We start from the raw sequence: 23,187 nt of genomic DNA on the forward strand, positions 1-23,187 counted from the left end.
TGGATGGATGGATTTAAATGAAATGAAGTTGAAGTACAGAACAAATGTCTAAAACTTTGGTTAAAAATCAAACGCCACTCTTGAGTGCGTGTGTAGTGTATAATGTTGCAAAATGAAGTTTGCATTAGCTCCACATCATACAGCACAGTGCTGAATTGTTATGCAGTATATTTACATTTTGAAATATTTATTACTATATTTTTACGATTTGCGGCTTTTAATACAGCAGTGATCGCTTCATGTGTAGGGTTTTATTCGTTGCAGGGATCAGCCACACGGCCAGTGAATAGCAGTGTGTTGATGGTGGTCTCTCTGATGAGCAGCAGAAACGGCCGGTCGGCTGTAAAAACCTCCCTGTACGGATTGAAGGAGCGTCCAACGGCCACCACAGCGGTGGCTGCTGCCGCCTCACTGCCCTCCTCATTCACCTGCAAACAGCACACACAGTTGCTTATTAACTAAAATTAAAACCTGTGTCTGAGAGATGAACTCGTATAAATGCATCTCTCTGAATTTATATCAACTGTCAACATACCAATATGGATTTAGACGTTTATGTTTTAATACCAAACGAAATGATATACAAAAAAAGGTCCAAAATAACATTTAAGGGAAAAACATTTTTTCCAAAATTTTTTCTGGAAATTGAAGACAAATTGTTCAAAAACCATTTAAAATGGAAACACTACCACTCAAATGTGATCATTCATTACAGAAGCATCCCCTCACCCCTTAGTCCTGATCATAGGGTGTTTGTAGAAATGTATGTAGCCATTACCCACCAGTTTGTCATGTTTTTTACCATCTCAGGACTGAAATAACCAAGAAAACCTGCAAGCTCATAGGAAAACAATTTCTTTTCCTACTTCTGCATTGGCTTTGCTTCTCAGACCTGGAAGCCACGCTGATCATTCAAATACAGTCAATGGTCCTGACCCACACTTGGAAAAAAGGACTTGTATAATGTAAAACATACTCTAAGTGATGTGGATAGTATTTGACTGACCTCCAGGAAAGCTTTATGGAAGGCATCTGAGATGTAGAGGCCAAAGTTGCTATCCTCCAGCATCCCTGAAACACAGACAGAAGGAATTTTGTGGGTTTTTTCTTAACTGTTCATTTATAACTGCCATAATCAAAACCAACAACAGGTCAAGTTGACTTTTTCTGCTTCCCTTCTATATTCAGAATAAAAACGCAGACCACTTAATAGAAGCCATCAAAACACACCATGCTGCAGGGTCTCCTCCATTTATGTTTGCATCAAAACTTGATTTAAATGACATGAATCTTCAGTAAATAATATAATTTGGTCTTTGGACAGTTACTCTCTACAAAGTGTCCTGTGGTAAAAAAAAAAATCAAAATTAAAACTTCCTTTTTTTCTTGATGCATGCTCAATCATCCAGGTAAGTAAATCCCCCAAAGTTGATTCTGTTCATCTGGACGAAGCGTTTTCAGTGGGAGAAACGTTTCGTCACTCATCCAAGTGACTTCTACAGTCTCTGCTGACTGCAGGTTTCCCCAATCTTATAAACAGCACATTTGCATAAGGACTGAAACTAGCACCACTGAGGGAACAATGGACTGGGAGGTCAGTTCCTTGATCATTAATATGCAAATTCTCATGACCATTGATCAACAACCACTGATCAGAGCTCATTGATCAAATGACTGATCAATGAGCTCTGATCAGTGGCCATGAGTACCACACACAGAAAGTTGGGGAATGGCTGCAATCACAGCATCGTAAGATGGTGAAAGATGTACATAAGGTTGCATCTTACGATGCTGTGATTGTAACTTCCTTTCATTAATTATAAATTCCAAAAATGTTCAGACTGTTAAATGTTTGGACAAAATGTATCGTGTTTGACCAGACTGACTAAATATAATTGAATAACATGTATATAATTATATTTGATTATGTAATGGTATAATCAAAAATAATACTCAAATTCACTTTTAATTCAGTTGATGTGGACTTTGGACTGAGATCCAAAGTTCAGGTTTAAGTACCTGGCAGGCTGGCCTTGTCAGAGCTGAATAGGTCAGTCAATCCCATTTCCTTAAGCTTCTCCTTCAAGCTGAAGCTGTGCTCCACCTTAAAGCGAGGGACCTCAACAGATACAGTTGTTTCCTTCATCTGATCCAACCAACTGTTCAGTTTTGCCAGGTCCAGACTCTCCTCCACCTCAACAAACAAGTACACATAGCACAGAGGTGAAGTACAACAGCAATGTAATATGCACCAGTCAACATTTGACTCTTAAATTACAACATATCTTTAAAAATGCTTTTTTTTTTTCTGTAGCTCAAAAATAAATAAAAAGTAGCAGGACAAAAGACCAAAAGTTTGTATTTGTTATTTACATTCTGCATTTCTGTTTAATGTAATAATAATTCCTTATTAATTAGTCTGGTATGGCCAATTTAAGTGTAAAATAACTAGTAGGAGTAGCAGGGGCCCTAGTTCAATTCTGACCTGAGGCCACTAATTGTGTGTCTTTCCCCATCTGCTTTCTCCCTGCTTTCCTGTGTGTCTTCACTGTACTATTCAATAAAGGCAAAAGAGCCCAAAAGTTTCATTAAAAACAATAATAAGCAGCATCAATGTAGGTCTGATAGCAATTATAATTATCTTATCATTTTTAAACTGCTCTTTTCCATGTTGTGTGAAAGGGACAGAAAATGTTATGGTTGTATTTTTCTAAGTCATTTATAACTGATACATAATTATAAACAGTAGACAAGATGAGCTGAAAACACAGAAGAATGAACCTGCTGGTCAGGGTTACCTGACTGAGTGTTGTTTCTCTGCTTGGCAGGATGATCACCATGGTGATGTCGTCTCCACGATATGGCATCTCCAGCAGCTGCACATGGTCATCAGGGAAATACTTGTACCTGAACTTGGTCTGCTGGTACATCATGTTGACGGAGCAGGTGCGACTCTCACTGACATGGAAGTCTGCGATGAACACCTGGTCTTTATCAAACTTGTTCTTCCACTGACCCTAAGAGGCAGAAAGTGTGCTCAGTTTCTTATATTATATAAGCTCCCTGTTAGCTCACTCCAAGTCTGACAATTCTGACGTTCCCACCTGACCCCTGACCCATGTTTAATGAATGCATATCCCTTGATACTGATACTCAGAGTTTAGAGAAAGCAATTATGCTGCGTGTTTTCCTCCATACCATCACCCCCAACGATTTAGCGTTCTGTGCCTGTAGCTGAAAATGTATGTGGCTGTACTGAAAACATTAGGAGGGTTCAAAAATTCTAGAAAAATAAGACCACTTAAAAGGCTTCGTAACTTCACTAAATCAAATAAAGTAAATGTCCAAAAAGAAAAAGCCGGTTCATAGACTGGTCTGGAGCGTGCCTTATCCTCACTACATGAAATTTACTCACTGAGACATAAGCAGACTCAAGAAAGTGGAAGCTATAACGCGCCCATCAACCACTAATCCAAGCACTGCACCAATGTGCTGCCCAGAGATTAAATTCCTCAGTTATTTTATGTCTTTAAAAATCTTATTTCAATCTCAGATCTTAATCTTAAAATACAAAGTTTCAATGGGTAAGGTGTTTTAGAGTGAGAAAAAAATGTAATATGGATTTTAGGAAATGCAGCGATATTTCCATTAGAATTCCATGTTTTGAGATGATGGTCCTGACTAACATATAAATATTCCCTTCTGGTTACTTTCTATAAGGATATTAGAAAGTGTAAAAACAAGGAAGAACTTTTTACATTTTGATCAAATTGCAGCATTCATATAGCACCAAATCACAATGACAGCTGCCTCAAGGCACTTTACAGGTACAAACCCTGCAATAATGATGTACCTTAAAGTAGATGGTGTTCACAAGCACCAGGACTGTGGTGCGATCCAGTGACCCAGCTGGCAGCGTGTCCTGTATTCGGTTCTCTGTCTTGTTGGAAATCCAGTTATTGATGGTGACCCGGGCGCTCTCTGGGTTCTCCTACACCACAAACACAAGGTTATCAGTATAACTGGTGTAAGACAGATCAATGTCCTTTTGTGAATAATGCTAAATTGGCAATCTCAGCCTCCCTAGACATTTAAGGAAAATGGGATTTTAATGTTAACTATTTAAAGGTGCAGTATACCTTAAACTGAGCGAGGCAGTTTCTGTTTCACACCACTCCCAATCCTAATCAGTACAAAGTTTTTTTCTAAGCCTGACTTTCCTGAATATTAAAGCATCCAGATGTTCAAACTAAATAGTTTACATACATACTATATATTGATACAATATAAAGGTCCACCCACTATCTTTATAAGCTTACAGTGTGAATACTTTTGCTACACTGGGGGATCTGCATCCAGGCTTATTGGCTGGTTCATTTAATCATCTCATCAGTGTAAACTGTTTGTATGTGTGCGACTGGCTTTCTGGAAACTCGACAGCTGTCGTAAGTTGTAAATCGGTGTGCTCGAAGTCAAACCTAAAAGTGTTTGACCTCTCAAAAATCAACCTGAAGAAAAGACAAAGGCCATAACCACCAACCACTCTAGTCTGGGCTATTGTAGGATGGCGATTCTTTGACTATTATTATTATTATTCATATTTGGCAGCACCATAAATTCTAGGCTCCAGAGTTCAAAGTTGCCTCAAATTGAGTTCTTTTCATTATTACCTTGAAGTTGAGAGGCAGCAGTTTGGCTCCATACACTGTCTCGCTAATGTTCTGGTATGTCTCGTTGAAGGTTAATGATTTGTCTCCAAACAGTCGGTTGGCAGATATTAGTTCAGTGGTTTCATCCTTCTTTCTGTACAGACGGCAGTTGAGTTTGGCAAAGAAGAAATGGACCTGATCCGATGTCTTTTCTTTGATGGTATCAAACTGGAATACCTGCAGAAAATAAAAAGTTTATTTTGAGCTACAAAATTGGGATAGCTGTGGCTCTGGAGGTAGAGGGAGTTATCTACTAACAAGAAAGTGATTTGATCCCTGGCTCCTCCAGCCTGAATGGCAAAATATCCTTGGGCATGATACTGAACCTCAAGTGGTCCCCAGTGCATCCATCAGAGTGTAAGTGTGTGAACGTTGGGTTAAAAGTGCTTAGGTATAGAAAAAAATGAGTTTTCTCTGAAGGTTGGCTGGCCTTTCTCTTACAGATAGCATGAGTAGTTCAGAAAGTTTGGAGGGACTCAGAGTACAGCTGCTATTCTCCCACATTAAAAGGAGCTAGGTGAGGTAGTTTGGGTATCTGACTAGGATGCATCTCCTGCGTGAGGTGCTTCAGCTTCGGTCTACCAGGCCATGTACAACCCTTTTAAATCAACAATCAAGATATGATTGTAGTGCAGACTTTCAGCTTTAATTCAAGGAGATCAACAAAAGCATTGAATTAACTGTTTGTGAATTACAACCATTTTTATGCATACTCTCCCAATTTTTACAGGCTCAAAACTTATTGGACAGTTTAATGAAAAGCATTTTCATGGCCCAGCAAGACCTCTTCCCCTGGTATTTCATGACAAAACTAGGCAGATTTTTAAAATCTGGAGTTGATACCCAGTGCTAAACTTCCATTTCATAGTTTTAAACTGAAACTTTCAATATGTGGTCTGAAAGATATCTGAAAGATAGCAAAAGCTCTACAGGTTGCCAAACAAACAGTCATGTGCTTAAAAAGGAATGCTCTGGCCAGCTCAGTAATACCAAAAAACCTAGAAGACCACGAAAACCCAAGAGTCAAGAATACTTTTTGGTATCTACCCTGGTTAAGTGTGGGACCCTGGGTTTGATTAAACCCCCAGACCATTTCCTACATTCACACTCGCTATCGCCACACTTTTCATACTCTCTAGTATGTAAGTAAGTATCCTGGGGTCTTGTTCACGTGTGAGTTAAGAGGGCGATTGAGGACGGTCCTCTCTACGGTACTCTCCCATAAAGGCAGACAGAAGAAACCAGGATGAACTGGTACCAGAATGATGGAAAGAAAACATTATAAAGAAGGAGAGAAACAGCTCATGATCTGAAGCAGACTGTCCCCTAATGGCATGGGTATGTGGTGCCAATGGTAAATGGACTGGTACTTATATTGCTCCTTTCTACTCAATTGTGACCCCTCAAAGGATATTCTAATACAAGTCTCATTCACTCAATCACATACACACATTCATGCAGTGCTTTTATCTATACTTAAGCACTTTTATCTAAACTTCAGAGACACACTCCAATGAATAGGGGAACTGAGGGGTATCTTGCCCAAGGACACTTCAACACATGGACTGTAGAATAAAGGACTGATTCACCGACGTTCTGATTGGTAGACAATCCACCTGAACCACTCCAAACAGAAACTGCTATCACTGGTAAGATTACAGTTTCTATTCAAAGACTGAATTCAGGCAAATATAGTGGCTCACTGAATGTGTGAGTCTGTCTGCTGCAAAGATTTCACTGATGATGTGTCTGCTGTTTTGACTCGTCAACACATATATTGTGTGAAACATATTGCTTCTTGTAGCTGTTTAGATTTTTGTTCTTATCTTCAGTCCTGTGTAAAAATGGACAGACTAACTTTCAAAACTAAAACAGATGAAAACAGAATTATTAGTCACCCTACAAAAATGTAATAAAAAAAAAGTATTTCCCAAGTGTCCTTTTAACAGAGCAGATGATAACATTTCCAACATACTAGTTTCCTTCAGAAAGCATAAATTATTTCTATTTGCACACAATAACATCATTATTTCAAAGAAAACAAAAGTTTATTATTGCAGTGCTAAAAGTCAACGTGTATCTATTTTTGCTGGATAACAGCCTGCAGTTTTTGTTGTACTTTTTAGCAAGTCTCACACACATCTTCTTACCAATCCCAGCCCATTGTTCTTCAGCAAATCTCCAGCTCCTCCATATTTGATAATCTTCTTGCACTGACCTTGGTCTTCAGTTCACCCCAGAGATTTTCAGTCAGAATCAAGTCACAGCTTTGTGCAGGCCAGTTAATAACATTGGAGGTAGTTCTTCACCAGAAGCGGCGTATGTTTTGGGTTGTTGTTGTGTTGGAAGGCAATGCAATGACTGAGACCCAGTTTTGATGCGGATTCTTTGATGTTTTCTTTCAAAATCTTCATATATCCTTTCTTCATAATTGCCCCCATCTTGATGAGATTCCCAGTTCAAGACACAGAGAAGCATCCCCGCAGCATAACACACCCACTATTGTTTCACTTTGCAGGTGGTGTTAAATTAAAGTTATATTTTGATTTATCTTTGAAATGCTTCATATTAGAAAATAGGGAAAAGCTCTGTTTTAGCACGCTGATCATTTTAATTCACATAAAGCTGGATGTTAAGACCTACCAATACTGGTAAATTTTGTTTTTTTCTGAAATTATCTTATTATTGTGTGCAAACAGAAATGATTTATGATTCAAAATGCTATATTGAAAATCCCTTTGTCTGTTAAAAAAGCACATGGGAACATATTGACAAAAGCTTTGGGGTGGGGGTGCGGTTATCTTCATCTACAACTAAAGAATCACAATGATGCAGCATTTCACCTTCATGATCTGCTTCAGCGTTTCATTGCAAGCTCCGAGTTTGGTCATGGCGAATGCGGTGGAGACGCTGATGGGGGACATGAAGATGTTAGACTCGGGGCTCCTACCAAGAGCCAGCTGTTTGTACAGTGACAGAGCAAAGCGTCCATTGGCCTTTGACAGTTCCCATACTCGGGGATTGGTGAAATTAGGGACTGCCTCAGGCTCCAGCGCTGGGCCCTCAGAGAGCTCAGCTTCAGGGCTGCGATAGACACAGTATGGCTCCAGAGAGAGGTCTTTGGGTTTGGCAGAGCAGATGTCTATAGCGATGGCAACAGAGAGGAATGGCAGGAACACCAGAACCAACAGGCAATCGGCAAACCTCATCCTGGAAAAAGGACGAGCAAGAAGTGAGCTTATAATATTGCAGCTCAGTCCATTTGACTTCAGTTTTCTAAGTTTTCATTGGAAGTCTGTCAATTTCAAGCATAAGACCTTTTTAATACTACATACAATTGAGTGCATTTTTCATAAACACTTAAGTCAGAATGAAATCAACACTGGAGAACTCTCTTGAAAGAGTAGTTGCAAAACAGCTAACTGATCATACGCATAGGAATGTTTTATTTGAAGAGTTTCAGTTCAGGAAGGTTACAGATGATCTTCTTATGGCCTCTGACAGTGGGGGTCATCTCTGTGCTTGTCCTGCTAGACCTCAGTGCAGCGTTCAATACTGTTGACCATAATATTTTATCACAGAGATTAGAGCACGCTGCAGGTATTACAGGTACTGCGTTGCAGTTTGTACCATATCTATCTAATAGACTCCAATTTGTTCATGTAAATGGAGAGCCTTATTCACACACCGAGGTGAATTATGGAGTTCCACAGGGTTGAGTGCTAGGACCAATTCTGTACACATTAAACATGCTTCCCTTAGGCAGTATCATTAACGGTATAGCATAGCATAGCATTTTCACTGCTATGCAGATGACAAACAACTGTATCTATCCATGAACCCAGATAACACACACCAATTAGTTCAATTGCAGGAATATCCTAAAGACATAAAAACCTGGATGAACTCTAATTTCCTGCTTCTAAATTCAGACAAAACCCCTAAACGTCTAACCAGTGTCTAACCAGATACTTACTTTGGATGGCATTATCTTGGCCTCCAGTAACACTCTGTGGAACCTTGGAGTTGTTTTTGACCAAGACATGTCCTTCAATGCACATATTAAACAAATATGTAGGACTGCTTTCTTCCATTTGCGCAACATCTTTAAAATTAGGAATATCCTGTTTCATGGTGATGCTGCAAAATTAGTTTGTGCATTTAATCCTTCTAAGCTAGACATTTGTCATTATTATCAGGGTGTCCTAAAAACTCTGTGAAAAGCCTTCAGTTGATCCAAAATGTTGCAGCAAGAGTCCTGACAGGGACTACAAAGAGAGAGCATATTTCTCCCATACTGGGTTCTCTTGTTGGCTCCCTGTTAAATCCAAAATCAAATTTAAAATCCTTATCCTTACAAGGTCTTAAATAATCAGTCCCATCTTTTCTAAAAGACCTCATATTACATACAACCCCAACAGAGCATTTCACTCTCAGACTGCAGGGTTACTTGTGGTTCCTATGGGATTTAAAAGTAGAATGGGAGGCAGAGCCTTCAGCTTTTAGCCCTCTCTTCTCTAAAACTAGCTCCCAGTTTGGATTCAGGAGACAGACAGCCTCTCTACTTTTAAGATTGGGTTAAAATGTTCCTTTTTTGATAAAGCATATAGCTAGGGCTCAATCAGGTGACCCCGAATCCTCCCATAGTTAGGCTGCAATATGCCTAGGTTGCTGGGGGAGTGTTTCTTTTTCACTCACTGTGTGTTTATACACAACTTTGCTTTTAGTCATTAGTTATTATTCATCTCTGGCCCTTTTCCACAGCATGGCTTTGTCCTGTCTCCCTCCCTTCACTCCCAACGGGTCGCAGCAGATGGCTGCCCCTCTCTGAGCCTGGTTCTGGCAGAGATTTCTTCCTGTTAAAAGGGAGTTTTTCCTTCCCAGCGTCACTAAGTGGTTGTTTATATGGGATCATTTAATTGTTGGGATTTTCTCTTTTTTCTCTGTATTTTTGTAGAGTCTTCACCTTACAAGAGAAAGCGCCTTGAGACAACTATTGTTGTGATTTGGTGCTATATAAACAAAATTGAATTGAATTGTAGTTTTGGACTCTGTGATTGGAATATAGTTTTTGATGTACTGTATGTACATATATGGATGTATATACCAACTTATCCACTGATCTATTATTTTGTATGAACATACACTATTGGAATAACAACAAGACAAATAGAATAGAGTTCCTTCCATCTCTGTCATCTTCAACTGCTCATTTGTACAAAGCTGGATCTTCTATCCACCATCAGCTCTTTTAGCCAAACTTTCCAAACACTGCTAGCACAGAGCTAGCACAGAGACAAAAAGCAATCTAAGAGAGAACTAAAATAATCTCAAAGCCAATGAACTTCATATAACACAAAACACCAGGAACATATTCTTACACATGTTGAGCATTAACTTTGCTAAAAACAGCAGCCAGGATCAACAAAAATACAATATACTCTTTAAACATCAATACTGAATACAAGGCTAGCATAAACGTAATCAGATTCAAGTCACAAGCGTGTAAAGTTCAAAACAACCAGAAACATTTTCCCTATCAAGCACCAGATCATCAACATTTTTAAAATAAGACATTTCCTTCACTAAAGCATGTTTGCTGTATGGCATCACAAACACAATATTCTAGTCTAGTCTACCAGTCTTACTGTTATAGAAGAAAAAGAATAAAATTAAGCAGTGGGTCTTACTTGACCAGGTAGAGCCGTGAGTGTTCACACAGGCAGATTTGTGCAGTTTGAGCTGAACTCAGGTCAGTGTCCTGCAGAGCACACAAACAACAAATCAACCTTTGAGACATTGATCCACTGTTAGTTAGAACAATCTGCAGCCATCAACAGAAAGACGCATTCGCCCACACACTGATGACTGGAGCAGTCATCCCACAACAAAACATCCTTAGAAAAACAAATTCTTTACCACTACTGGAACAAAATGTCTTCTTATGATCACAAATCACATATTTAAATATTAGATTTTATGAAAAATGTTTAAGAAACAATTCTTGGAAAATGTTACATTTGAATTAAAACAGGCTTGACTTGGTGAGGTACCTCAGTTCATCCTCTGTCTGATAAATGATCTTTAAACTCAACTCCACAATCTCTTTGAAGCAGCCTTCTTCTCCAAATACTTTGGGACTCTTTTAGTCTTTACCTTAACAGCAAAGCTGTGTGAGAGAGAGCAGGAGGACAACACAACAAAAGGCAACACAGGGCAGATTTAAACCCGCGCCACTTCGACAGCAAATGGGCCAACTGCTCAACCTGGTGAGTTAAACCATTGCCCGAAAACCCGATTACTTCTGACTGTCTGTATGTGAAAACAGATTTCAACAGCAGGTGGTTGGACAGTCGGTGTTCAAGGTCAGAGCTGTGTACTATGAAAAGGCCATGTTAGAGATGTACTCTGAGCTTCAAGGATTACTTGTAAAAACATTGGCTCTCATTTCCTGTAGTGGGTGTCATTTACGAACAGTTCATAGGCACAAATGTCTGCATAAATTATGCATACAAACATTTCACGGAAAAAACAGTTATTAATCTGTTATATTTTCATACCTGGATTCATTTGAACTTAGCAAAGAAATCAGCAGCCTGGCTGCCTTAGAAATCTATACACAAGCCTTTAAATTTACTACCACTACTACAATAAGCAGTAATAATTATATTTATTATTGCCTTTCAGTCATTATTTACAGTTTTCCAAAGTACCATAAGCCACAAAATGCTCAGAATTAAAGTTAAAAACAATGAAGCCTGCAAATGAAGCTAACTAACCTGGAGGGCATACAAGAAGGTTTGGAAGGAAACAACATCCAGCACCATATAGACAACTTTATTAAAAGGAGCTGGTGCCCCAAGATGAAGTGAAACTCAAAATACAACAATGCCACAGAGCTCTCAGGCCAGAGTAGTGTAGCCTCAGTCAATGGTTTGTATGCTTTCAAGAATTTCAAACCAAAGAGCGATGCTCCTCACTGCATGGAAAAAGAAGGGGATACTCTGTGGTGACTGGAGGACACATTTTGAACATGATTAACCCACAGAAACTCTGGCAAAGAGAGAGCCTTAGGCACCAAAAAGGAGAACGTTGTGGGAGAGGGAAAACCGCCTCCTGCCAAACTACATGTGTACAACAGCAGGCTGGTAATGTACAGCAGCGCAAGCAAGGCAGCAGAGGATTTAAAGGGGATCCTGATTAGTCTGGAGAAACCAAATGGACCTGCTGCACAGGATACCGCAGAGGTGAGACAGAAGAGGGGTTGGCTGCAAGCAGGGAGATGACAGCCAACAGTCACCAGGAGACGATCAGAGAGACTGCAAAGCTTCACGGGGCACCACTAAGTGACAAGATTGTTACTGAAGGCAGCAGGTTGAACTAAATGCATTACAGTAACGAGAACTTTGTAAAAGATGAAGCTAGGAGTTAGAAAACTTTATCAAGTAACGAACATGCTGACTACTATTTATGTGGAGTAATGCCATAGCTAATATGTTTACTAGGTGATGGTTAGTTTAAAAAACAAACAAACAAAAAACTTTTCTAGAATGATCACGTTTCCTTGGCTCCGGCACGGGCAGAGTTCTGGTTCTGAAGCTCTGGTGGGTGTGGAAACACTCATTTCTAACACAGCACATTTCCAGATGACGTCTGAAGTAAGCAACACCATCAGCTGCAGTTTTAATAGAATTTCCTGGGAAAACTTTATTTGTGGATTCATAAATACTAAAACAAATTGTTCATGAGACATTTTACAGAAGAGGAAAATATGACACAAAAAGTCCATCAAACACACAAATCTGATCAACTCAATAGACTATTAGTTCATTAACACACTGAGCACACCATTCAAACTTTAATGGTTTTTAAAAAGAAACCAGGTTTCCAGTAAAAAAAAAAAAAAAAAAAAAAAAAAAAAAAAAAAAAAAATCGTATTAGCAACAGTCCTGAGCTCCTTGAGCAAAGCAAATTCCACTTAAAGTTTAAGAGGTTTGTTTAGTCTGGTATACACGGTGTCATAAGAATTTGAGCAGCTATCTTAAATAGTTTAGCCTCCAGCATTTTTCTGCATCCCAGAGAATTGCTAGGACTAAAGACGGCAAATTTCCAGTGACAGCCAGTGTCCATGGAAACCAGGACACTGGTTTATCAGACCAGCTGAGAGTACCTAGGACACACCAGGCTTCAACTATTTATAAAGGCTTAGTGCATATTAGAGTTCAATATGGGGTTGCTTTACTGGTAATGTGGGCATCAGAAGAGTTTGGGCAGCTGTCTCAGGCGGCTCAGGTCCAGGATATTTCCCAGTGATCCCTCTGTCTGACGGAGGTTTGTGCTGACAAAAGATGGCTGCCTGTTGGAATGGTTCTTTTTGTCACTGGTATGTGGTTCAGTGTGGTTGGCTAATAGCTGCATTTTGGGGCGCAGATCCTGGATCAGCTGACTCTGTGGGAGGAACCTGGCATTCACAGCTTCTGTCAGGGGCTCACGATCTGATGTCTCCTGAACTCCCACCTCCTTTTGCTCCTCCTCATCTTCACCATCCTCTTCCTCGATCAACCCATACTTTCTCATGTACTTTCTGGTGGCCAGAGACATGTTACTAGGTGATGGCAGAGAATCACTGGTGGAGGAGGGAGTGAGACTAGAATGAGGAATGTGGCCTCCCAAGGACAGCCTGCTGAGCTGAGAGTCACTCAAGTAGTGCAGGGCAATGGCGTTGGCCTCCAGGCTCAGATCCACGCTGCCTCCTGGACACAGAGTGCTGGCTGTCGGCTCAGAAACACTCAGTCTAGAAAGTACGGCTGCCGGGTTGATGCTGGCCAGAGTGCTGACAGTACACAGAGAGAAAAACAGTCATAACATCGGCTATGAACTTGTTGTGCAGATGCATTACATTCCAACACTGACAGGATAAAGTGTAGCAGCATAGTTAAGATAAAGCAGACCTTTCATCTACCTTAGTGAAATGCAAATTCCTTGTGTCTTATCTGATTTAGGCTGTGCATTTGAGAGTTACACAGGGGAGTCAGGCATCTCTGATTTGTTGCCTTCAATTCCAGAGTACACAGAGTATCCAGAGTTGAATGCAGTGATAAATGTAACACTGTCAAAAAGCCAATTAACCTTTGTGGGAGTATAGTTTAGGTAGCTGTTCTGCGCTGACTTGGCACATGGCGTTTAAGAACATAACAGTAAAAACGTAATCATATCCCTAAAATGACACAGGGCTTTCAGAAAGATATCTACTGCGATTCAATTTATTCCCCACTGCTTTGTAATGCATTACTGTAAAATTCAATTTGACTAGAAAATCTTTAGAAGAAAAATTAAACAGCTCTTTTCAAGGACTGTTAAATATTCAGTTTCCATGCCATACGTCAGAAAAAGATGCACCATGTGATTCAAGTGGTGAGATCACTTAAATTTTGAAACTTCCCAATTATCTGTTAAGAAGACATTTTTTCCATACACCACTCAGAGAGTTAGCAATTTCAGGAGAACATGCGGCTAAACATGTCACTCCTGGTCTGATTGGGGAGGGGACCAGAGAAAGCTTCACTGAAATCTGGATTCATGAACCTGTACCCAAGTTCAAGCGGCAGTCTGTAGTACAGTTGAGCAGGCTGCAGTAGGAGCCTGCAGCTCTAGATGAGTATTACTTTCATGTTTAAGGGTGGCGCACACAGAAATCCGTGTGTGAGGCGTTTCAGTACCTGGCAGTTTCCACAGCTTTCCGATGGTTTTTGCCAGACTCTGTCAGAACTTCTTCGTCCACGTGGACTCCGAGCTGCTGCAGCTGCCGCAGTGTAGCACTGACCACCGGGTCTTCTACTGGACTCTGCTGCTGCTGCTTCTTCTTGCTGGATGAAGAGGACGACATGGATGGGAAGGACTGAGAACAATCAGAAACTGCTGACAGACTCCTCGTCCTCCTGGATTCGTCCTCCACTTCCTGTTTGCTAGGTGACTCCTGAAGACGACTGGTGAGTTGAGTCTGAGACACAGAGCAAAAGTAATTATCTTTATATGACATGCACAGTTCTGTCCTTTGTACACAGAGAACAAATGAACCCAGTGTTAATTCATACTGACCAATGGAAAGGGAAAAAAAAGTAGTTCAATTTGGAATTAAAATGTAAAGATACACAATCTTTGTGTTTTAGGTTACTTTTACTGAACAGTGATGTCATTGCTCCTTTGACTGATCCTTGTGGGTTTTTTCTGTTAATGTTTGACATATTATGTTTTCATCAGGAGGAGGAGGAAAAAAAAATCAAGCAATTCTGTACAATAAATCCTCCAAAATGCTGTCCTACATCAATGACTGGCAACACTTCCCCAGCAGTGGGCAGTGCCAAGAGATTCATGCAGTGCTTTCTGGAAAGGAAGGGTCTATTCCTATCATTCTGACTGCAGATTCAAACTGTTGTGTTTTATTAGACCTGGCATCAAACAAGTTTGCAGATACTATTTTGTCTCACCATGAGGTTGTGGTAGAAGGTGTGCTGTTCCTCTGTAGGTTTGTACATGCTGAGACTTTCTCCCAGAACTGGACTGCTGATGTTGAAAAGAGCAAAGGCACTGGTGAGATAGCTCCACAACAGTGGTTTAACTTTTTGCTAAGCTTCAGCAGCACCACAGCTTTATTCAGTGTCACTTCAAATTAAACCATCAATTTACAAAAAGAAAACCATGAAAGCAGAAGTTAAGACCCATTAACTGAGTGGATTTATCTCATGTCAGTACTTCTGCAGTACAGAGAAATTTGAGCTAAAAATAATTACTTTCTTTAAATGGCACCTGGTCTCACCTGTGCACACCAGGTGGGGAGCAGGGAGCTGAATGACCTCTGTCACTGTCAGCACTACCCGCAAGCCTGATGAGTGATGATGAAGAGTTTGAGGGGCTAGAGGAGGAAGATGAAGGTGGAGGCTTGGGTGTAGATGGGGGCCCAGTAGAGGAGGGAGGGTGCACCTGCTCTTCCTGATGTGAGGTGGGCTGTGCAGGACTCCCCCAGAACAGACTAGCACCTGGAAAAAAAGTGATGGGAAAAAATGGTGATGATGTGAGCTATAAGCCTCTTCCTGGTGATTTGACTGCTCAGTAAACACTCACCTGTCTCTACGGCGATGCTGGCCACACTCGTGGGTGTGTGTATGTCACCTGGGGACTGGTTAGAGGACTGAAGCTTCTTCTGAGCCTCCAGGAGCATCTGGACCTGCCCGATTATCAGAAAATATTAACTGCAGCAAGGATGCAACCACGTTAAACAGTACTTGTTGAAAATAGCCAGCACTGCTATCCACAGAAGCCTTTAAATACAGCCACAGTGCCCGTTTCAGGCCTCTTCCTGGTTCCCTGTGTGCCAATGACGAGTCCTTGTTCTTGTTAATGACGTATATATTCTGGTTGTGTTGTGTGGAAAGATTACAACTGTTACCTGAGCCTGCAGCAGGCGCAGCTGGTGCTCCTGATGGAGGAGGAGCTGGTAGGTGTCTGGCGGTACAACTCTACCCGCCTGATAACAGCACTGATTCATACAGGAGGGTTGGGAAAGCCAGGGCGAGGACACAGGGTCTGCTGCTGCATGGGAGTGTGGGAAGGAGGCTGGGGGTCTGCACGGGAAGGAAGGAGTAGGAGGGCGGACAAGTGTGCAGGGAGGAGAGTGGTGGTAGGTGGAGAGAGGAGTAGAGGCATCAGGGTTGAGGGGAGCTGGGTGGCTGGAGGAGTGTGGAGGTGAAACATGTTGATGAGATGGAGAGGGGGCAGGGCAAGTGAATGATGGAGGAACAGACTGAGTGGTGGAGGCAGGAGGTACAGAAAGAGATGGATGGTTGCTAGGAGGAGGAGGAGGAGGAGCAGGGATGAGACTAGAAGGAGAAGGATCATTATGATGGGACACAGGTGAAGCAGCAGGAGGGAGACCTGGGGAGGCAATAATGGCGGTACAGTTGTAGGGATGGTTAGAGCAGCAGTTGCAGGGCTGCTGTGGGTTGGAGTTGGGGTTGGGGGTGCTTTGAAGATAAGGAGGAGTTCTAGGGGCTGAAGAGGAGTTTCCACGTGGATGAGCTGGAGGCTTGCAGGCAGAGGCAGGATTGGGCTGAGTGCAGGTGAAGCTGGAGTCAATCAGCAGAGAGAGCTCAGGAACAGATGGCTCCACCCGCCGAGCCTGAAAGGAACAACAGATTACTGCAGAGAGAGAGACACAGAGAGACAGAGACACACACACACACATACTTTTGACTTTTAACACAACTTTATTTACACCACATTAAAAACAAAGACCACAAAAAAAACCCACCTAGCACAAAGTTGCTACTACATAATCAGCAACATCAACATGCACTAACCATTTACTAACCCCAACCAGAGAGAGAGAGAGAAGAAGAGGAGGAAGAGGAGGAGGAGGAGGAAAGGAGGAAAGAAGATGACGAATGTTGTTTTGTCAGCAAGCAGGAGTGGGCACCAAAAAAGTATCATATAAAGTGCACACCCACATTTGAATCAAATGTTGTGGATTTCTATTAACAAGGCTAGGAAAAAGGAGATGAACATGAAATATTGGATTTGCAAGTTGCGTGACGCACAAAAGTAAAATATTCCCAACACCTGAGCCTGAGATATCCTAAGGGCTGGGAAAACTAATGTTAAATCAGCACAGCCGCAGAACGGTCAGACCTCACATCTCACACACATAACATTTTCCACATCTGAGAAACATCTCCACACCACCCAAACCACCCCCACAGTGTGTTAACGGAAGCGTTGACCCGAGCCCATTCTGTGACTGACCTGGTGAGCTGGAGTATGAGGGCTCGGGGACGGCCGTGGAGAAAGATCATCATCCTCAACTCCAGAGTCCTGATCAGTGACAGAAAGGGCAGCAGAGGGTGGAGGCGCTCTGAGGGCACAAACAATCAGCACACGAGCATTAACACACTTTTTAGTCACCACTGCTAATTGTCTGACAAGTTCTAACTAGTTCATTGGCCTGCCTGCTGAAGGAGATCTGAGCTTCTCTGAAAACCTCCAACTTTCTGCTGTGATCCTCTGAAGTCAGCTCCACCTGCAGAGTCTTCCCATCCACCTGCACTGCCTGCTGAGCATACACAGCACAGCTGATCATGAGTGAATGACTGAGGAGGAGGAGCAATAGTTTAAAACAGGTGCTGTGTTACCTGGTAGAGAGTGGCTGTGTGTGAAGCCGTCAGCAGCTGGCAGTCCAGCTGTGGTCCTGAGCCTCGACAGCGGAAGAACTGAGGAGCTCTGCGAGCGCAACCGAACACAACGAGGAGGAAGAAGCCACCGTCGGACAGCACTCTGAAACACAGCACAGCCAATCAGAGACGCGTACACGTCCAATCCACTACTTTCTGCCACCGTCACCTCACCTGTCCTGGAGGGTGGAGCTGAACATGAATCTCAGACACCAGGCCCACACCTGAGGGTTGTAGATGTGTGTGACTCCACTCAGCCAGCTGTCGCGAGACAGGAAGCAGAAAGAAATACCCCCACTTAAGAGAAGCAAAAACATCTGGGCTCACATCTGGACTGTTAGAATTCATCTAAAAAATCTTTCACATCATTTTTTCTCGGTACTCCTACTCGGAGTAGAACATTTCATAAAAAATACAAGTGCCTCTCATTAATAATTCTAAAATTAAAATCTGAATTTCTTAAAATGTGAACAATTTTTAAAAGTAGAACTCATACATCAGTGCTAATCACATCCCAAAAGAACTACCAGGTGATAATTTGGACTTTTTTCCCCCCCCAGGGTTGTCTGATGAAAGGCGAAGCTTACAGTCCGACCAGCGGCAGGCTGGAGGCTTTCGGATCAGACTCAAGCAGCAGGAGCAACTTCCTGGTCTGGTCCATGGTCAGAAACCTGAAAAGAGAACTAAGACGTCAGCAAACGTGATTAGAGGCCGAGACGTGTGGTGATGAACTCTCGCTCTCTCACCCTCTCTGTCGGCTGCTGTCACGCCCCAGCGGTCTGCTTACGTTGGTCAGACTCCTGAACAGAGCAGTCGGGATGATGGGGACACTTCTGACCGGCTCCACTTCCACGCTGACAGACGGACTGATGATTGACCAGCTGAGGGTAAACGTTGCAGCATCACTCTGCTCACAGCAGGCCACATGCCCTTTGACCTTTAGCAGCTGAGACAGATCTAGAGTCTGTCGGCTGCTCACAAACTGCTGCAACACCTAATACACCAACACACAGTCAACACAGTTTTGTATTATTGTTGAGTCTTTACCTTACAATATAAAGTGTCTTAAGGCAACTGTTCTTGTGATTCAGCCAAATCACAAGAACAGCTGAGTTGAACACCAGCAGCTGCTGTGCTCCACCTAAAACCACATCTGTGTCAGTCTAAGCATGCATATGCCAAGACCATTGTAGTAAGAAGAGTTGATCATGTGCTGCATTCGCTGGGAAATGTTTCGTCTGTGTAATCTTTAGGCAGTTTCAAGTGGCCACTAGAGGAAGTGGAAGGGCTGAAGTAGAGCTGGGCGATATAAGATTTTTTCATGTCACAATATGTTTTTTTCATTTCAGGCGATAACGATATATATCACGATATAAGCCAAATAACTATATTTGTAAGATTTAAATGTGCCGTTGCTCACAAGTAAAATGTGAAATAATCAGCAGCTTGTTTTGATTTAAATATTTATTTCCCATAATAAGTTCAACAGGGTAGATGTACTTAAGGAACATAAGACTTTTTCAGATAAATAGGCAAATATTGCAAACTACACAAAAGGCAGCCGCTAAAGCGTTTAAGTTTCAAAATAGAACAAACAAAACAGACTACTAAATTGTCAATTCCACTTAGAAACAAAATATTAATTCTAAAAATAAATCTTAGCTTGTTTTACAGAAGAACAGACAAACTTTTGTCAATATCAAACTGAGAACTAAAAGGAAATTCTCAATCTCTCCTTGTTGTATAGCTTAGCTTTTCAAACAGTTTTAAAATAAAGATGCTAACTGAACATTCTTCATATACACACACATACATATATATATATATATATACATATATATATACATATACATATACATATATATATATACATATACATATATATATATACATATATATATATATATATACATATATATATATGTATGTGTGTGTGTGTGTGTGTGTGTGTGTGTGTGTGTGTGTGTGTGTGTATGTATATATATATATATATATATATATATATATATATATATATATATATATACACACACATATATATACACACATATACATACGATTTTTCTCTAGTCGGCACACTCATTTCCTCCATTTCCCAGGCGGCACAGAGGCTGGCTGCTTCCCAAACAAATACACATGTGCGGCTTGGCACTTGTGCTGTACGTAACAAGTCACGTGATGTGACGCTGCGGCTGTGATTGGTTCGGCTCTGCACTACTTAATTTGGATTGGCTGTTCTTTTTTTTCTTTTTAAGAAAGCAAGAGAGATGAGGTCTATCGCAATAGTTTAATTTTAAGTTATTTTGCAATACATATCGTTATCGTTCTATCACCCAGCTCTAGGCTGAAGGGTAACAAACTCACCTTGAAGCAGTGATGGAGCTCGGCCTCTGATTGGACGACAGTCTCAGTCTGAGAGGAGAATAAACAAAGAACCAGGACGTCTCCAGGCAGAGGAGCAGAGGGAACCTGACCCAAGGCTCCGGCCTGATCCCGACCCGGGTCGAAGCGATCTAGGGTGATTGTGATGCCCTCCTCATCTGAACCACAGCAACACACAGAGGACGGACAGCTGGACTAAGGTGCTCGATGCCACAGACACATTTATAAAAGAGCTGAATCAGCATTCAGGATGAGCTGAAGTTAACCTCTGACCTGAATCGACAGAAACCGTTCCCAATAAGAAACAGTGGAGGCGGGGCTTGTTACTGCGACGGGCGTGACGATGCGCCAGACGAAGAGTTTTCTCTAATAGCACCAACCGAGGCTTCCTGCAGAGACACATACCTCATCTGTTGTCACTTAAATATGACAAGATTATAGTAGGTTAAATTTGTTATTGATTCAGTGAATAAAATATAAAGTGTAAAAGTCTGTCATGTTTTTATTGCTCTATGTGGTTTAAAAAAGCATCTTATTTTCCTTGATATCAAATGTGAAAAGTATCCATTCTTAATAACCATCTTAATAACTTAGTATGCAGTCTTTTCCTTCAGCAGGCTTTAGCACACATTAGCAGACCGCAAGCAGTGAGTCTAGATCTCAACTACAATGTGCTCTCACTACAACAGTGCACAACCAGTTCTATTGATCAGCAAGGAAGCAGTTACCTGTGTGAGCTGAGGTGAAGGCAGAGCTTCTCGCCCATGGGGCTGCTGTCCCACAGAGCTGATCTGGATTTAGGGAAACTCAGTGGTGTCCGAGGGTTCACTGAGTTCCTGTACAGCACAAGAGATAAGATGGGGACACTCCAAAAACAGCTTTTGTTATATTTCATAACAAAATAATTCACATTTAAATTAAGTCACAAAAATGTAATTATTAAACAATGACAAGAAATTTTATTTTTTGTATTCAGAGTCCAAGTCTCAAAGTATATTCTGGTCTTCTTCAGCAATGTTGACATAAGGTTTTTAAAGAGCTTATTCAATTCACTGTTAAATCTAGGCTAGCTATAGCTCACAGAAACTCACAGACCAGTTCAGTTTATACATAGATATCTAGATGGCAAATTATATAGCGCTTTTCTACTCTGAGTACTTGCCTCAATCACCTAAGTGCTTTCTATTTAACATTCATACTCCTAGAGTTGCCCAAATGGGAATGGGAGAATGGCATCCATGCTGATTGAGGCTAGGGGAAAAGAGGTCCAGAGGAAACTAGAGACTGACTATAGTAAGTGTGGGTTTTCAGCAGTGTTTTGGCCTGGAAGGAAGATTATTTGTTGACGTTACCAAGTCAAGTCAACACGAAAGTTACAACTTTCTTCCAGCTTAGAATCTGATCACCTCCTTCGCTGCTGCCATAAAGGGGAACACGCGAGGCTCACAGCCTGTGATATAATCCATAACAGATCAAACCACTGCTGAATAGACAGCTTTCATTTCTCTTGTCGTTTTTGGGAGATGGGGGGTGGGTTATTAAACTATTACCTGCTGTCAAAGGAACGGGCCCCGTAACGGAGCAGCTTAATGACGACTAGCTGTGTGCTAACATTAACTCACCGTGCTCTCGCAGTCTCCTGGAACATTTCACACGGCAGACCCTGGAGGCTTCGCGGGTAGTTCATCGCTGTTGTCGCTGAAAGAAGAGACTGTGAGCGCTAAATTGAGCCTGCTGTTACCGACTGCTGGGGTATTTACGTTAGCCTAACGATCGGGCCATATTAGCGCCCTTGCTACCTGCCTAAACGTAACAAAACTTAACTCTTTGGGAAGGTCACTGAAAGATTAATAAAGTTCCAACCTTCCTGGAACAAATTTCTTGTCTGTTACTATCTTAGTAAATCAGGCCGCAAACAATCCGCAGAAAACACAGGTCGGCTACAGTTTAATTATGGCGCTGTTTCCCGACTCGACTGGCGGGGCAACAGAATCAGCCAATAGCAAGTTCCGCTGCAGCCACTCTGGCCAATGGCGTGCCGCTTCTTCTTCTTCTTCTTCTTCTAATTCTAACCCTGTCCATCCTGCTCACTCGTAATGAAGATCTGAAAGTCTTCAGCTCTGCCTCCTGTATTTGTGACAGTGCCACCATGTCCAAACAATACATCATTGCAGGTCTCACTACCATCTTGTAAACCTTCCCTTTCTTTCTTGCTGCTATTCCTCTGTCACAAATCAACACTGACACTCGTCTCCACCCACTCCACCTGCCTGCAGTCTCTTCTTCACCTCGCTTGTGCGCTGTTTCTTTAAATGGCCAGCGCGAGGTATCCACCTTCACTACCTCTGCTCCTTCATTCACACACGTATTTTTTTCTGTCTTCCATTCCTCTGCTACGAAAGAGTATTAGGGCCACATAAGGAAAAAATATTATTGAACATTTCGAGGTTAAGGTCGTAACTCTATTTTGAAAAAAAAAAGAAAAAAGAAAGCTGAAATGTGGAGATTACAGTTCTTAACACCCGCTTTAAAATGTCTGGTGTAGATGAGTTAGTGAATTTTGTTTTTTTTCTGTCAACCTCTTTAAGTTTACCTTGACCAGCAAAAAGCATGGGCTACAAGAGAAAAGTCTGAGCCAGCCAGGTGGTCTCCCTTTAAAAACACATGATCTATGTATGAGAATCTGTTGAATTATTTGTGTGTTCAGCTGTATCATTTTCAAGCACACAAGTAGTTTCCTGGAAAGCAGCACATGGAGGAATTATTTATCAACCTGTTATATGACACCAGTCCAACAGGCTCCTGTGTGAAGCGCAGAAATAGGTTGATTAAAGCTGGATACCACCACGTTCCTGCACTTCTGGGCTTTGTTA

General features: G+C 41.6%; 2 protein-coding genes across 2 annotated transcripts; both read right to left on the reverse strand.

The window, feature by feature from the left end:
• Positions 1 to 251: 251 nt before the first annotated feature.
• On the reverse strand, positions 252 to 10,466 carry serpinc1 (serpin peptidase inhibitor, clade C (antithrombin), member 1). Its single transcript, XM_063460293.1, has 8 exons — positions 10,400 to 10,466; positions 7,553 to 7,919; positions 4,671 to 4,886; positions 3,854 to 3,991; positions 2,799 to 3,017; positions 2,020 to 2,194; positions 1,007 to 1,071; positions 252 to 428 (listed from the first exon to the last, which is right to left on the reverse strand). The coding sequence occupies exons 2-8, from the start codon at positions 7,916 to 7,918 to the stop codon at positions 252 to 254; spliced, it is 1,356 nt and encodes a 451-aa protein (XP_063316363.1). The 5' UTR covers position 7,919; positions 10,400 to 10,466.
• Positions 10,467 to 12,680: 2,214 nt separating this feature from the next.
• stil (STIL centriolar assembly protein) lies at positions 12,681 to 22,001 on the reverse strand. Its single transcript, XM_063500527.1, has 16 exons — positions 21,937 to 22,001; positions 21,043 to 21,150; positions 20,588 to 20,703; positions 20,297 to 20,472; positions 18,679 to 18,926; positions 18,520 to 18,603; positions 18,107 to 18,193; positions 17,894 to 18,035; positions 17,731 to 17,811; positions 17,508 to 17,654; positions 16,156 to 16,884; positions 15,831 to 15,933; positions 15,526 to 15,745; positions 15,197 to 15,272; positions 14,429 to 14,709; positions 12,681 to 13,542 (listed from the first exon to the last, which is right to left on the reverse strand). Exons 1-16 carry the CDS (start codon positions 21,999 to 22,001, stop codon positions 12,966 to 12,968), a joined length of 3,240 nt encoding a protein of 1,079 aa, XP_063356597.1. The 3' UTR covers positions 12,681 to 12,965.
• Positions 22,002 to 23,187: the final 1,186 nt, after the last annotated feature.

Source organism: Pelmatolapia mariae, linkage group LG17 (assembly GCF_036321145.2).
Source record: "Pelmatolapia mariae isolate MD_Pm_ZW linkage group LG17, Pm_UMD_F_2, whole genome shotgun sequence".
Lineage (NCBI taxonomy): Eukaryota > Metazoa > Chordata > Actinopteri > Cichliformes > Cichlidae > Pelmatolapia > Pelmatolapia mariae.

Excerpts from the sequence above, each read along its gene's own strand:
- stil (XM_063500527.1), bottom strand. The coding sequence starts at position 22,001 with ATGAACTACCCGCGAAGCCTCCAGGGTCTGCCGTGTGAAATGTTCCAG. Across the intron at positions 17,655-17,730 it reads AGTTGGAGGTTTTCAGAGAA|TGTGTTAATGCTCGTGTGCT; the intron begins GCTCAGATCTCC and ends GTGACTAAAAAG. Across the intron at positions 14,710-15,196 it reads CCTTCTACCACAACCTCATG|ACTCAACTCACCAGTCGTCT; the intron begins GTGAGACAAAAT and ends TCTGTGTCTCAG.
- serpinc1 (XM_063460293.1), bottom strand. The coding sequence starts at position 7,918 with ATGAGGTTTGCCGATTGCCTGTTGGTTCTGGTGTTCCTGCCATTCCTC. Across the intron at positions 3,018-3,853 it reads TGAACACCATCTACTTTAAG|GGTCAGTGGAAGAACAAGTT; the intron begins GTACATCATTAT and ends TCTGCCTCTTAG. Across the intron at positions 2,195-2,798 it reads GAGAAACAACACTCAGTCAG|GTGGAGGAGAGTCTGGACCT; the intron begins GTAACCCTGACC and ends TTGTTTGTTGAG.